Below are 17,354 nucleotides of genomic sequence, written 5' to 3'. Positions count from 1 at the left end.
TTGTGGCTTTACTGGACGATTCTGAACTGTTTTTCTGGTATCATTTATAACATTTTAATATTTGTAAATAATCTCAAAATAAAGAACACAGTGTATTATATTATTTACGTGTAATAGAAGTATAAAAACTTCTTAGTGCTCCAAACTTCTGATGAAATATTTGTGTAAGTGGTCAGTACAAATGTTATTACCTTCTTATGGTATGGTTTTAACTATCAGTATCGACTTAAATAGTGACATTGGTTTCTCTTTTATGATTTTTCATCGTGTTTCGACAAAATTTTTTGTACTGGATCTTGTTTTTGTATAAGTGCGTCTCTCCCCCAATTTAGGGAGAGACGCACCATTAATGTAGGTAAGTGTACTAGTCAGACGTTTTTATAAAAAATGAAGCACCTTCTTTTTTAATTAAGTAAAAAGCGATAAATTGAACCTGAGACTTGATCTTTGCCACACTATTTGTTAACATCTTACACTTTAATTAATTAATATTAATTAATTTATATTTATTGCTCTGTAATTAGGTAACTATAAAGGAGATGCTGTATTTTTTACAAAAACGACTGGCTAGTAGATTCTAATAATTATTGTATTGAATGTTTAGAAGATTATTAAGTTCAACCACATCTAAAGTAGATTGGATTTCTTGTTTAGAATGCCTCAAAAGGCTCCATGAAACATGTACTATGTACCCTCCTTTGTATAACATGTGGTAAAGAAAAAAAAATACAAGTAGGGAGAAGATGGTGTAAATGAAAGGAGTGCATCTATCCCCAATGAGGAGTGCATCTAACCTCAGACCCTAGAGAGAGGTGCACTTTTTTGAACATTTTTAAACAGCATATTAATATATTAATATAAAAGTTTTACTCATTTTACGATATCTTTTCTTAAAGACATTGAAATAAATAATTGAACTATGCCTGCCTATTTTTTCAATTATTTTCAATACAATTTTTATTAAACATAAAACAAAATGTGGTGTGTCTCCCTATTCTTGTTTGTATTCAATAAATTACTAAACATTTCAGTATTAAACATTTTCGTACGTATGACATGAAAAAAAATATATAGATGGGAAATATTTTAGATTGGAAGAAATGTTTTGTTTTGGAGTTAAAGTAGCTTCGAGTGCAAAGGGTTAATTGTACATGCAAAATCGTTCGATTTTTATAGCTGCATTTTAAGAATCACTTTATCTTCGTTTTTATTCCAAAATTCTTCATAACGTTAATAAATAAAGTAGCATCATATTATTAACAATTAACGTGTTAACTTGAATTTGATTCGATGAATGTACGCGTTACTTGCTGTTTCTATTTGTACATTGCATATTAAACTAATGTTTTGCGTTTTATAAAAGAAAAAGATTACTAAATTATTATTTAACTTTTTTAAAATTGAACCAAATGACGTGAATTCCAGTAGGAATGATGAAATTATTGAAAAATTATGTTTGTTCAACTTTTTTATCTGAGTCTATAACGATAATTTAAAAATGCGTTTTGTGATGTTGGTATCTTATATGCATACTGAACATTTAATTAAAATCGGTCAACGTTGCAATGAGCTATAAATGTTTAAAGATAAGAGCTTAAGGGTGAAAGTCGCAGATTTTCGGCCTTGTCAGGACATTTCGCCCTTATGTGTTGTTATTAACCGATTTCGATGAAATTTTCAGTATACATATAAGTTACCGACATCTACAAAATGCATTTTTTATATTATCGTTATAGGCTCAGATAACAAAGGTAAAAAAACATCATTTTTCAATATTTTTATCATTCCTACCAATTGCAATCTAAACAAACTTTTGTTTACCCATTCTCTAGCAAACTAAGTAGTCGGTCTAACATCTCAAAATCATTTATCTCCTTTGGACCAATTTTAAAAAAGTTATGCAATTTTTAAAAGTGTCCGCTTAATATTGCCCCCGACTGTACGTACAACAAAATTTTACACGGTGAAATGGACTAAATCTTCCTGAAACGAGATAGCTAATCAAAATTCTTGTAATATTGTAATGAATTCTTGCATATTTGATAGTTCTTTAGTTCTCCTGTGATTGGGCTCGGTTCTTATAGCGACAAATAATCCGTTGCATAATTATCCTTTCATTCGAGTATATTACAGTGTTTTTTCACACTTTAAGAAATTTTAAGCTTTCGGAGCAGTTGCGTTTTATTCATGAGTCCGCTGCTTTCTAAATCCTGCTCAAACTGCAGCTTATCGCACTCGAGTCGAAGTAGTTGGTTCCCACGAACCTTGAATTAGCTACATTGAAAGCCATTACTTAATTGCATCCTCCGCAATACCGAAGTATAACGCTTCACATCTGTTCAATTGGTTTCTTTATTCTGTATACACCGATATTGCATACGCTGCGTACTCCAATTTGACGTTTCCGGGAATTTCTGCAGGATTGTTACTTCCATTGATTATTCGACTACAGGTGGGAGAAAGTTTAAGGGGTTTGTTCTCCATGACAATATAAGACAAAAATGAAGAATAACTTTGCTGTTTCGGCTTCGTCTTCTACTTATTGACAATTAAAAATCCGTTTCAAATGCGGCAACCCGATCAACAGAGATGTACGTTGCGTACGTCATAGAGACGCGCGACAGTCACGTATCAAGTGACAGATACATGCTTACCTTTGCTCTCATTTGAAGCCTCAGCGGAGTGAAAAGGTTTTAAAGATTCACAAATTAATCGTTGGACGACATTGAACCTGCCCACTCGTTAAAATCCACAAGGGCATTTCTAATATCCGCCCGATGGAATTATCGAGCAGGAGGGATCACTGCGTTTTCATTTTACGATGGGGCTCACATAAGTAATTTACTTGTGATCACTATACATTGGTTTGCATGTATACATTGTGTCCATAAATATTGAACGAAATCTTTGCAAGTGCAAGTATTCGCAAAAGTGCACATATTTGTTTACGTCACAGTCGCGCGCCTCTATGACGTATGCAACGCATGACCACCTCTGTTGGTAAGGTTGCCGTATTTCAGGCAGATTTTTAATTGTCAATAACTGAAAAATGAAGCCGAAATCGAAATATTTTTATTCCTCATTTTCGTTGTATATTGTCCTGGAGAACCACCCCTTGAATTTTCTACCACCTGTAGTCGTACATATAGAAGAAGGGGTGAATAAGAACTGGTGAAGACGAATGGTTTGTACTCATGGGTTCAACTTCTTCGACCATTTTGCTCGTACGATAAAATAATTTTCCAAGAACCGATGCGGTTCTTATTGGCACGTTTCACCTAACAAAAATGATCCCAAACTGATCAGACATTTTCATGGTGGAAGTTTGATGATTTGGAGAGCTTTTTCGCTCAAATGTATTCGGAGCAATGCGTGGAAATGCCTAGATCTTCCACTTTTAGACGAAATATTTGGCGAACGTGAATTTATATTCGAACAGGACAATGCAGCAGTGCACATTTTCAAAAAGCTCCCACGAATGGTTCCAGTCACAGGGCCAAAATGCCGCATCCATAGTAGTTCGCGTTTTAAAAAGTGCTAGTGCAAGGATTGAAAATGTCGAACAAAAATTACGAACTTCGCAAGTAACGATACTATTTGCGAAAATGATGCTTCGATGTGATGAACACAAGGGATATGAAAAGGGTAACGTCTCAGAGGGCTGATGACTTAAAAAATTCAACCGAATCGATAAGTCTGCCAGTTTCGCGAAGACTCGCAAATAGCTGAAGCAAACTTTGAGCCCCTAACGAAGTTAGTTGATCAAACTCTTACATAATACACGAAATCTCACAAACATTCATTGTGAATTGTGTATAAGGAGGGAGACGAAATTATTCCGCGTTCCACTTTTAATATTTACAATGTTCGTATCACTTCGCGCACAATTTAACGACGAGAGACAAGTTTTGTCTCGATGGATGAATTTAATTTCGCTGGTAATGAAAAACCTATAAGAGCCATTGTTGTTCGAGTATATAATCGAATTTTCGAGCAGCAGCATTAATTATATGGACATTTGCCTCGAGTGATAAAATAATCTCGAGCTGTACATTTCCAAGTTTATTATTAAGAAAACAATAAGAAGCAGGCACTTACGAGGAACTATGCAAATTGTTTAATAATTTCTAATAAATGATCAGTGAATTAGTCTTCTATTTAACTCTATTTAAATCTATTTCTAATCAATTGAATAGCACTAACGTTTTTCTCCTGGGCTAAAGAAAAATTAATGATGCGTGCATTATGAAAATTGATGACTCGTCGATTGCGTTGCACAATCCACTATAGGATAATAGACACTGATACCGGACTGAGGGTTTCGTATGCTGGCGTAGGCAAACTAGGATTCTACAGAGATTAACACCTTAAATGCAATCTCTTCATTATGTTTATACGGATTAAAAGATTGATTTGTGCAGTTGAATTTGCGATTTACGATTACCACTCTGAAGAATCTGAACTTCCGATATTATATTAAATTATTGATCAGTTTGTGAATGCGCATTTAATTTTCAAATGAGAACCATATTATACATGTTTCTTGTTCACAGAACATTTTTAAATAACCTGGGAGTTATTTACTTTACTGCTCGGTAAATAAGAAAATCGTTGAAAGAAGTCTATACGTTTAATTTACCATTATATTGTATTCCAACATTAGGCAACACTATATTTAAAACATCTTTAACGTTACGTTTTCTAATTCATTTTTTCTTATACTTCTGACAGAAGCAATTTTCTTAATATTTTTAAGTATTTCAAAAAAATTAAACAGTATCTCCTTTAATCGATTTTGAATGATTATCTACTGACATTTTTTATTAATTTCATTCTGAAGAATTTTTATTGGTACCCACCGTATGCATGAAAAATTAATGGAATATTAGACTTGTTGCTTTAATATTAATAAATAATTAAAATATCTACGAATGATGGTAGATCTTGCTATTCCTTTGTGATTTACCAATTCTGGCCGTTTTTCTTGGATTGCTTCTTCCAGTTTCATCTGTTGATGACGGTAAACATCTGAATTGATTGATGGTTTGGTTCCTCGGGAGCAGCTCAAAATACACAACGCCTTCATAATCCCATCAAATTGACAGCATGATCATTTTTTTAAGCAATTCACATTTCAAGGTGGTTTATGCTGGTTCATCACGCTTGGGCCATGGTCGTTGTCGATTGGTGTTATTGTAAACAACCCACTTTTCATCATCAGTGATGATTCGCTTAAAAAAAGGGTCGATTTCATTGCGTTTGAGATGCATATCGCCACGTTGTGTTAAATGAATTTCTCTCAATTAGTGTTAAACCCAAATATCGAGCTTCTTAACGAGTTCAAGACATTTTAAATGATATTCAATTGTAGTGTATGATACATTTAATCTCTCAGCAATTTCTCGCACAGTTATATGACGATCCGATTCAATTATGGCTTTCATTTGATCATCAACTTCAGTTCATCGACCAGAACGTTGGCCACTTTTAAGTAAAAAATTTCCAGAACAGAATTAAAAAAATACATTCTGACACGAGCGTTCCGTTAAGCAATCAACACCACAAACTTCACGTATCTCTCTGTGAGCCTCAACAGCTTGTTTGCCTTTATGGAAATAAGAACGCAAAATGTGTTGATAATATGCATTTCAACACTCCATTTTAAATTGACACTGAATCCACAATTGTAAACAAAATTACGCCCAATTTGCTTCAAAAGTAAGCTAACAGTTACAGTCATTGAAACAATACATAGCGTCATCAATTTGCGAAAACCGAAATTACTGTCAACCAAATAATAAATGGTGTGCGCCCACAAAACACATAATAGTAAATCATAGAAGAATGCAGAGTGTTCTCCTCGGTATGATGGGAGCACTCTATCTGGAATTAGATTCGAGAGAGTAAAAGCTTCGAATCTGCCCCTGAAATCGTTCCTGGTCTCATTTGTTTAACATTCCTTGTTTGTGTGATATATTTCTAAAACTCACAGCAGGATGCGAATCCTTGCCGGAAACGAGCTCCCCGGGCAATTATTGCTGAGGATATCGCAAAATGAGGAAACGATGGGAATCGGAAGGGATGGGGGACGATCAACTGCTACTTTAGTCGTTAGCTTTCTGAAACTCTTCTAAGGCCAATTATTACATCGAAATCTTGTTATCCTCATTCGATAAAATACTTGTGAGAAAAGGTTGTAAGCAGACAGAGGCCGGTTACTCAGTTACGGCTCTTGATTTTCGGAACACATTAGAACAAGCATTTTTATAAAGTATTGGGTATTTTTTATTTTTATAAAAATAATGGGATAACATCGGTACTGGACTAATCAATAAGCAAAGTATACGCGTGCTTACGGCAGCAGAAAAAAGGGGGCATTATAGGAATTTTCTGAATTTTCAGTAATTATACGTAGTAATAATTAGACTGCGGATTTCCACGCATTTGTGGACATTAGAAGAAATAAAGAATATTGTTACATTTATTTCCGACTTATACTACTTATTGAAAGAAGAAATACGTTTCAACATTGTAAGTTTCTTACATTCGTTTCAATAAAAATCTGCAGTCTAGTAACAATATTGCTAAATGTTTATGTGCATTTGCGTGCTGGAACAATGAATCTGTTGATTGAAAACTAATTATCTTTTGTTAGTTGTTACAAACACAAGAAATTAGGGCCTGTAGAGGTTGGGTTCTCTAAATGTGTTAATCCAACATTGGATACCATTGTCGTCTCTTCATTTCAAGGCTAGAGCAACGTACGAAACTTTTGTAATTTTCTGAAAATTTCAATTATGCATATGAGTAGACTAGATTTTATGCAGTTATGAGAAAAATAAGTAGGTGCAATTTAAAACCACAAAAAGATTAAAAAACTTTAAGAGCGTTAACATATTATTTTCACTACATTAAAATTATTAGTGAGAAATATAAATTTATATTCAGCATATTCAGCATCGTTCATTACACAAGTAAATATCATCGAAATTATATCATATTTGGTATCATTTTCATTAGGAAAATGCGGCGAACATGTTGGGGAAAGTGTCATAAAAAAATAATGAAAAATAATGAAGTTTTGTTATTGGATTATAGTGGTTCACGCCGATATACCCGATCCATATTATGCTACACTCCTTGGCTATCGTGGCCTCTTTTCTACGTTCGGCGTAAATTAAAGAATAATATCTCCTAGCCGATATATGTCCCTGGCTAGACCATGTTTTGGACATATGTCACATCCAGTAAACATTGTATTCTCATTTCTACAATCCGGATCGGTCACAGTTATTTCTGAAAGTGTCTTAATAGCGTATGGAAGTAATAGAGGAAACTTTTAATGACGTTGGCACTGTTAAAGTTTGGTCACCGTTCAAGTATTTTGAAGTCGGTAATAAACAAATTACATTTCGTCGTTCGTTTCGATTCTCGGCTCGACTCGCTCGAAGTTCCCCGGTCTCCGTGGGATTACGCTTCCTGTTCCCCTTAATGAAAACTCGAGCAGTACGTATTTTTTTCGCTTGATTGCCATATTTTATAGGGTGTAACGAAACTCGTTAAACTTTGCTTCATACTGCTGACAGCTGTTGGATGCTGTTTGGGACGAAGCGAAGGAGGCAACGGCTTCAAACGAGAACGTCCTTTATGTAGTGTAATGCCTGTGGAAGTACGCCTTGCCTTTGGAAACCTTTTAACGAGACGAATAAAATAATATCATTCTTTAACAGACTGACAGGAATACTCTGACAAATAAACGAAAGGGTAAATTGCATTCGCTTCGAGAGATTCTTTCTTCATAATTTTTCATCCTTTGTTTCTTTGCAGTAATATTCCAGGTACCTGCACACGAATTCAAGCTTTCCAGAGCACAAACTTGTTTATTATTATTATTAACATTAACCGTACCACGATCAAATAACCAGTTTCACTGTATATTTAAAAAAAATCGTATTACAAAAATCGTTAACAGATATGGAAAGGGGGTGCCCAGAGGTATTTCAGTATTTACAGTTTAATAATTTTTTAAAAGGTGAGGTGGGAGAGAAAGCGTTTCTCAAAAAATGGCAATATCATTTGTTGTTCTTCAGATATTTCACGAAGATGAAAATATTGAAATTTTTTCAAGGGCTGATTTCACCCCTTTAATGCGAGAAGTAGCACGAAAAAGATAGGGATGTATTAGGCATAACTTACTCTCCCTGTATGCAAAGTTTCATAATTTTTTGACTTTACGGATTTGAAAACTTCCCTTGTTAGATTTTCCTTCGGGATCCATCAGCCTCGGTTGGATTCTTTTCACTTCCCCAACTAAGCTTTCGTAAACGAGCTGGCCGTAGACTTCGTGCAACAATTTCGCAACCGGGCCGGATTGCACGAGCCTGTCACGATCTCGGCTTGCGGTACGTCGACACCCCTGACAACACTCCACCCTAGCGATTAATTAACCGTTTTAATCAATCGATACCGCTTCAAGATCGCAGACACTGTTGCTGCTTCTCAATGATATTGGTTCCCCGCTGTTTTCTAAGCCTGACAAATGGTCCTGGACTGTCGCTCGTGCTGAGACCGGGAGATCCTTGAACTCTGACTCATGTTCATAGAACGGTTCACGATTCTGCACGATTAGCCTGCGAGCTTCTGATACAAAGGCTATTTTAATTTAATTTACTTTTAACATGCCAATGTTCTCAAATAGAAACGGATCTTTCGTCTAAAGACAAGCCTCGAATACTCCATTTTTATTCGTAACTGTCGTTTTGAGAGAGCGGGTTCGAAATAAATATAGGAAACTTTTCACTCGACGAAAACGGTTTATTGCCACGTGCACGCATAGTCACCGGATTAAGACTTGTCTCCCCACTCTAGCTTCCCCTTCTATGACGTTATTCCCCCCACACTTCCGCCACGGCTCTGTCACGTGACGCGTTCCGTCTCTGTCGTGCATATGTCACACTATCATATGACTAGGGATGCGTCCAAAGTCACTAACCGTGATTTATCGCAGCGATCGCAGAATCACGATCACGGTCAAGATTTTAACTTCATTCACGCCGTAATTGTGATTTTTTAGTTTTGTTGCGTGACCACGCAAACGTAGTTTTGATAGCGCTACTGTACCGTATAGTCGATTAATGGCGAGGGAGGGAAATTTGAATATAAATTGTAATGCTTAGGCCGAACCGTGAATCTCATATGCATATAGTTTATGCAGACGCAACAGCTTAGAATAGGTAAAGAAATAACGCGAGAGGAAGTTTCCACAAGTCCACAATATATACAGGTTGAGTCACCTAACGTTTGCATTTCAAATATCTTTGTTGTTTCTAAAGATACGTAAAATATGGTAAGGACAAAGTTGAATGGTACAATGGAGGCCAAAAAAATTTTGTTTTTATGTCATTTTTTTAGAGATATCAAGATGACCTTCACTTTTTTAAATGGAACCACTCTTTTTTAAAGACGTACAATGATAGTTCCTTTCATTAGGAATTCAGTGACAATAATTATTCCAAGGTCATTCAAGGTCACAGACAGAGAAAACGTATAAGATTTAGAATATGAAAGCAGAATACGTTTATCACGGTTGAGACTTGTAGTAAATAGTAAACATAGTATGGTCGTAGTTAAAGTAAACATACTAAGGTCCTTCAATGTTATTGTTATTCAGCATTCTTATTTACTATCAGTATGTTTCCAAATGCGATTCCGTCATTCAATGACTGAAAAGTGTGATATGATCACGATTTACTGTGAATGTAGACAAAATGCAGTGCAGGCCCGAATTCTCTCCCGACATAAATTTCATCCGTTCCACATATCGCTCCATCAAGAATTGCACGGGAATGATTTTCAAAATAGAATTAACTTTTTTCAATGGGGATTGCTTCAAAATCATTCATTTTTTTCTAATGTCTTGTTTACGGACGAAGCAACATTCACTAATCATGGCCCAATTATACATTTATAAAATACAGGTATTCTGTTTCCATATTTTAGTTTCATACGTTTTTTCTGTCCTTGACCTTGAATGACCTTGGAATAATATAGTCACTGCATTCCTAATGAAAGTGACTATCATTGTAGGTGTTTAAAAAAGGGTGGTTCCATGTAAAAAAGTCAAGGTGACCTTGATATCTCTAAAAAAATGACATAAAAACAAAATTTTTTATGGCATCGTGTCAGCCCCATTGTACCATTCAACTTTGTCCTTACCATATTTTACGTATCTTTAGAAACAACAAAGATATTTGAGGTGCAAACGTTAGGTGACTCACCCTGTATATACAGCGTACATATACAGGGTGTTCGACCTGATAAAAGTGTATAATTTTTGTTTGTAATTTTTTCATTTTTAAACAGAATAACTTTTTAAAAATTGGACCAAATGAGTTGATATTTTGTGACAAGTTAGTATGATTAGTTTACTAGATGACATGCAAACATTTTTTGAAAAAATAAGTAAATAAAGTTCACGTTTAATCACTTCGTCATCTGAGCCTCTAATGAAGATTTATGATAAAAGATGTGGTTAAAGTATTAAATACTATTAAAATATTTCACTATTGTTCTGACATTATTTATACATAAACATTATTCTACTGTTTTGTTTTTATATTACATATCTTTAGTGTATTTTACATAGTATACAGTTTTGCTCATTTTTCGTTTTTCCATTATTTATGCTAAGTTTTTATGTATTTATATTCTGTCTATATTATTTTGTAACAGAGTTATATTTATGTTTTATAGAATTAAGTGTAAAGAAATTTGAAATTAAACTTACGCTTACTATTCGTAGTCATTCATTTATTCATTTATTCACTATTCCTTTACTTTATGCGATCTAGCTGATGTAACACGCAATTTTGTTTTGATTTCGTTAATATAGAACATACAGGTTATGTCTCTGTAATTTGCGCAAAGAACAGTTATGCTCTCCTCCAATCAGAAGCGATCACGAATCACTGTGAAAAATCACCGTGATCGGGAACACATGTCATCGAATCACAAGTGATCCAAAAGTAGCAGTTCATGCCATCCGTACATATGACTAATCCAGTACTGGCAGAAAGAGGATAACTGTATTCCCCTCAATTCGTGCTACCTCTCCTCATCTGAGGACTCTGCCACATAAGCGTGCTGCGTAGTCATTCCATTCTTGCTATCGCTCGTTCCCCACTCCTCTTCTGGCGTGCAACCCAATTCACACGCAGGTCCTCGGGCAGCCATTCGCACTTCAACAACTGTTTTCGACATGGTTGTAGCGGTGACTGAAACTCTGTAAAAATATTCAACAACTTTCTTTCATTAACATGTTGTTCTTCCACTTCACGACCGCAATAATGAGGTAAACCCAAAGAAATTTACTTCACAAAATTACTGAGAAATTATGATTTTTGGTGTTACTTATTTTTTCAATCCTTTAACAGTTCACAGACCATAAGCAAAAGCTATCTATCACTGCAGAAATGAATTTTTAATAGCACCTGTTTATCGATATTTTGAGAAACTGATTTTTTGTCGCATTAGTTATTTCTGTCATATTTATTGACAAGTGAAGAGCTGAACTTTTGTTCTAGTGACTACTGATTACCGATGGAAAACGTTTTGAAAATAGTAAAACGTTTTGACTATTGTAAATTGGAGAGAATAGTGATGTTTAAAGATTGACATGTAAACGTAATGTGATTTAGTTTTTAGGGGGCATCGTGATGAGTATTAGTTTCATTTCAAGTTTCCGTCCATCCGATTTGTTTCTCTTTTAGCGTCGAATGTTAGTTTTCGTGTGCCTTGCTGGGAAATTGGTTTATGCTTCGTGTATAATTGAAGTAGCATATGTATTTGTCGACGTACAAATCAATAAATTCTTGCAATCGTGGTGACACTGCAGTTCTCTATCGCGTAGTCGATTAAACGCATTTCACCTAGATCAAGCTCAAGCGTATCGGAATAGAGGGTGGACAGCATTCAGCTGAATATCGTGAATCTTTTTTAATCTATTCGAACACGTCAATCTATCTTTTGGAAATAACGGCGCAGCTGCGAATTGAAAGATACACAGACGAATCAGCCCGTATAAAAATCGAAGAAAGTGTAACCCTGTCAACAGATTCAATTATTTCGAATCTCTTTGATCGGAATCGAATAATTCGCACTATTTACTTATAGTAAATATAATAATAATTCACACTTTATTTTACTATTAAGTAATGCCGGATGATAGCAGAGGAAATGTTTCTTTTTATTCCCAGACAGGGAGTTATTTTTTTATAATTAGCAGTTTTGCGTAACATTGCAATGTCCAGTTTGCATGCGATAATTAATCTATTAAGTGAAATTAAATTGCGAGAGAAGGAGCGCAATTTTAATTAACGGGTCGAAAATAGGCGGAAAAATTCATTAAAAGTATTTATGCTATTCGTCATCGTTCAGTATGATGATTCCAGGACTTTATGCAAACAATAAAGGAATATATTAGTTTGCAAGGGTTTAATGAAACTCGTATACCGAAATAGAACATACATAATTCATACAATTACACGCTCCACGGTTTTATACTTTGTCATTAATCAGGAACCCTGATCTCGTTCCTTTGCTGACGGTGTATATCCATATCAGTTTCAGTTTGTTGACCGGATCGTGAATTTTACTGTCATTTCTTCTTTGAGTAATGACCAACCCAAGGGTTAAAATATACTAAGAGCCGACAAGCATAATTTATTCTGCTTTTGGATTGAACTCACAGTAGTAACGGTCTGTAACAACGAACAGCGAGGCATTACAACGGAGATTACACGAAATTGCAATGTATCCCTCTTATTGTTAGTTCGATCAATGTTAAGTCGATTAACCATGATTATACCAATATGTTTCTCGAAACCACAATAGAACTGAGGTGGGACAGAGTCCCATTCAGCTAAACCTCCGAAAGCACACCACGACCCATCTAACCGTCCACAAACCCCAAAAACCGGAAATGCCTCCATGGGTTTTATCGTGAACTTGGTGGAAGATTACAATGTAATAGATACCTATTAAACGTGCGAGATTCTTCAAGCGTCCTTTAATTACTGTCAACCTCTCGTTTCACAACTCTGCTTTTGTTTCAAACAAAATTGGTGGGGCAAGATATTGTCCTCACTAGAATAACTAGCCAAAATAATCCACTAGGTTGTTGCATATGTCTAATTTTGCAACAGTAAAAATAAACAAACATAACTATTTTCTAATTAAAACTAATAGATGAAAAGAGCACCATTGTAGTCAACTTATTCTGTCAAGCACAGTCTTCACTCGATATATGTCCCGAATATCCAGTCGATAAATGTCCCAGAACTATCCCCACTGCCGTGAAGTATACCCCGTGAGGGGCCCCAAAGCTCGAGTGGCCTCGGTCGACGAAGAGTGTAAACATAATACGGGTCGAGTATATCGGTGTGAGACCACTACTAATCCAAATTTCAAACTTCTTTATTTTTCGTTATTTTTTTATGGGACTTTCATCGCCATATTTGTGGCATTTTTCTAATAAAAATGGTACCAAATATGATATGATTCCGATGATGGTGCACGCTTCGTAGTATGTGCGACCGCGTAGCCACTATTTCGCTTATTTATAATAGTAGAACAGTATTATTGGGAGCTGAAAATAAGTCGTCTGCGACGGCACTCTTCTCTCCTGGTCCCAATAACATCATCCACGAAACGAACCGTTTATCGCGCAGCTCTAACGAAGTCGTTCTGTTTCACAGATGATGCGGACGCAGCGTGAAAACGATTCCCGTCTCTCGAGCAAAGAGAAAACGATTTAAGGGAGCGGTCGAGGGACGATGACTTAAGATCCCACAGGGGGCCGTCGACGATCAACAAGAGAAAGAAGTAGTAACAAAATTGCAAATGGCTCTGAGGCAGAATCGATACCGTGACGCAAAGAACCGTGAAAGTTCTCGAGGTCGAGGTGCTTTCCTCCCCGTCTCAACGAGCCAATTCGCCGTGTTACTTCGAGATCGATGCGTGTAAAGTTCGCACGAAGTGGAAGCTTCGAAGTTGTCCCCGCGCAGCGGCTCGAGGATAGGAAAAAAAAAGAACGTTAGCGATTGCTCGCACTCGCGCACGCGATAGTCACGTTTAGATCGGATCGAACGGTGTATTACCTAGTGACCGCAACACACCACTCGCACGTACACACACATTGACAATGAGCTTCTTGAACTCGCTGCAACAGATGGTGAGCGACAGCGTCGCGAGCTTGGGCCTCAGCCCAAAACGGTTCTCGTTCAACCGAGAGGACTCGGCCTCCAGCGCGACCGGAAGAAGCGGCTCCACCGGAAGTGTTACCGGTACAACGAACTCGACCTACGCCGCGCAACAATCCACTCATCATGGATATCCCAAGGTATTTATCCATCTTTTCTATAAAGCCCATTTATTAAGACATTGTAAGTTAACGATACTGGAAACCAAAATGAAACGAAAAATAATCGACATTTCCATAATAATTAACTTAAATTAATATTATACTTTGGTTATGTGCTTCTAAGAAATCACTAAGTGTCGCCTGGTACCGGATACCGTGGAAAAACCGACCTCGAATCGACCCCTTAAATTCTGTAGAGTAGTGCACAGTGTGTACTCGTTATATGTCCAAAACACGGGTCTGGCCAAAGACATATATCGGCTAGAAGATACTATTCTTTGATACACTGCCAAACCTCGGTCGCCGAGGAGTGTGTCCATTAATACGGGTCAGGTACATCGGTGTGACATGAGGAGACCACTAATAATCCAGCAACAAAACTTCTTTACTTTTCATTATTTTTCGTCGCCCCTCACGGGGTATACGGTGTTTTTTCGATATATGTCCAATACACGGGTCTAGCCACGGACATATATCGTCCAGGAGATACTATACTGTCTCTCAAGCTTCTTGGCCCCACACGGGGTATACTCCGCGGCAGTAGGGATAATCCGCGACATTCATCGGCCATGCCTCGGCGACATATATAGAGAATTCACTGTACCCCGCAGCAGTGGGGATATTTCTGGGACTTTTGTCAGCTAGATATTTGGGACATATATCGAGTACAAACTGTTATTACGAAAAACCAAAAATTCCTGTGAAGCCCTTACCGTTATGTTCGAAGACCTTTGGACTCCAAACGAGCCATTAAAGTCCCGGCCTTCGACAAGTTTCAGTATCTCGGTGAGCGTGCGAGTAATTACGTCTGTCCTTGTTTATTTGAACCATGCAACGTCATAAAACGCGCAATGCTCGTGGGAACTGAAACCGAGAATCCGCCTTAATCCCTTCGGATAGGAACTTCCTCGGGTAGGAAGATAATTATACCGAACTTGATGGGTCTGTTTACTATTTCAGGTAGTACCACCTCCAGGCACTACGCCGTCCTCCCATGGACGCTCATTGTCGACGCGTAGACGAACCCTCGAGTGCACTTCCTCTTCAGGACTGACGGTGCATCCCGCGACAGGAAGTGCATCGGGCAGCACGTCGCCGCGCAGAGTCGGTTCTTTTCGGAGGGCAACCGGTTCCTCCGATCGACCGCCTTTGATGTTCTGTCGAAGGAGACCCTCTTGGCCGGAAGTCGACATACAGGCTACATCTAGGCAAGTCAGACTTTCTGCGTGCACCCCGCCGCATTATTACACGGTAGAATGCGGAGACTTCGACTTGAAACGACCGATCCTACGAACGAGCCATTGGAAACAGTAGTACTCAATTTGCCAAATCTGTTACACATAAATTTCCACGACCCATTCTTCTCCTGCCACTTAATGACTCGAGCTTAGCGATACCTTAGTTTAATTTACGATACCGAAATGACATCCTAATGAAACTTTGGGAGGACGTAGATCTTGCAAAAATATTAGACACTAGGTCATATTAGGTCATCGTTCATATTCAAGGGATGAAAACAGCCCTAAAAAGGGCTCCGAACCATATCTGGTGGAATAGCTCGGGAACTATTAAATTTCTATCTTCTACTATAAAATTCAAATGGTAAACTTATGTATTTTGCAATAAGGAATATAGCCGTGCAACCTGATTTTAGATATCTTAATTGCAACTGAAGGTAACGATCAGGAAGATAACTGATCACCTGCTCACATCGGAACAGTCGAGCGCGCTTGAAGTATTACTTCGATGGTTTCAGGCACAATAAGAATGTAATTCAACACAGTACAGTGTCTATTCGATAATTGTCCAAAACACGGGTCTGGCAGGGACAATTATCGGCTAGATATTTGGGACATTTATCGAGTAGAGACGGTACTTCTACACGTTGAAAAATTCATGTGATTGAGCAACTAAAAAGATATGGGGCCATTAAATACTATAGAAATTATAAACTCCCTTGATTCTAAATAAAAATAAATGAAGTTTAATATCAGAAAAGTGATTATTCTGCTATCCGAACACTTGTTTCTCCCTATCAGCGGATATGGGAGGCTCTACTATGATGGGCTAATAAATTCAATGAGACCATCAGCAGAAGCTGCCTTTATGATCCTGGCTTAACAAGGATTTTCGCCTACACTACAGTACAGTATTTCGAATATTTTTAGAACTGATGGAGAAAGGAACCTAATTTAAATATAGAATGGTTCGCACGACGCTATATGACGTATCGGTCTCCTACTACCATTGCATTTTAATCTCAAGCAAACTTCTAGTTATACCCTCGTTAGGTCTATTTCTCCGACGTATCGTTAGCTTCTGCCACGTAATATTGCTTTCGTATAGTTGCACCGTTTGAGACTAGCAACTTGATTATAGACGACAGCGGATACCGTCTTCCGATGGTCTCATTGATTGGTGTCCCAGTTCTATATTACTTCCCCCTCGTTGGTCATTAATCGTGTTCCTGTCATTATTCGGAAGACTAGGTAGATAGTACGAGGACAATGATATAATTATAAGGAAATCAATGGACCGAAATGATTACTTAATTAGAAGAATACTACAGGAATGTCTTGATATGTGTGAGAAAAATGTCACCTTCTACCACGAGATATACCGTTTGAAGGCTCAGATGCTGGATTGCCAAGAAGTGGCAATTTGTAATTGATATTTTATGAAACTTTTACCATTATGTTCGTCAGATTTTTCTGATTAAAGGGTATAGCCGGATAAGATGGTTAAAAGTGCCCACAAACCAAATTGATTTTTGGTCACACCATTCAGTGACAAGTTTCAAGTCGGTACCCATACCACAAGGATAGTTACAGGATGATCACGATTTAATGAATTATGCTAAATTTATGCTTAAATTTTTAACATTCTGTCTAATAGCATACACAACAGTGAATTATTTCAGAATTTTTTATTGCAA

At 37.0% G+C, this 17,354-nt stretch overlaps 1 protein-coding gene across 2 annotated transcripts in view; it reads left to right on the top strand.

Annotated features, from left to right (window-relative positions):
* Unc-13-4a (BAI1 associated protein 3) overlaps positions 1–17,354 on the top strand; it is a 169,870-nt gene that overhangs the window by 54,617 nt on the left and 97,899 nt on the right. For both annotated transcript variants that reach the window (XM_076789507.1, XM_076789506.1), the window contains exons 2-3: positions 13,755–14,398; positions 15,380–15,627. In XM_076789507.1, the coding sequence (XP_076645622.1) occupies positions 14,201–14,398; positions 15,380–15,627 (446 nt within the window). In that variant the 5' untranslated portion in view covers positions 13,755–14,200. The remainder of the gene's footprint in view (positions 1–13,754; positions 14,399–15,379; positions 15,628–17,354) is intronic.

The sequence above is a fragment of the Halictus rubicundus genome, chromosome 6 (assembly GCF_050948215.1).
Source record: "Halictus rubicundus isolate RS-2024b chromosome 6, iyHalRubi1_principal, whole genome shotgun sequence".
NCBI classification, from domain to species: domain Eukaryota; kingdom Metazoa; phylum Arthropoda; class Insecta; order Hymenoptera; family Halictidae; genus Halictus; species Halictus rubicundus.
Note: the sequence above shows the minus strand (reverse complement) of the source record. Positions and strands in the feature narration are given on the sequence as shown.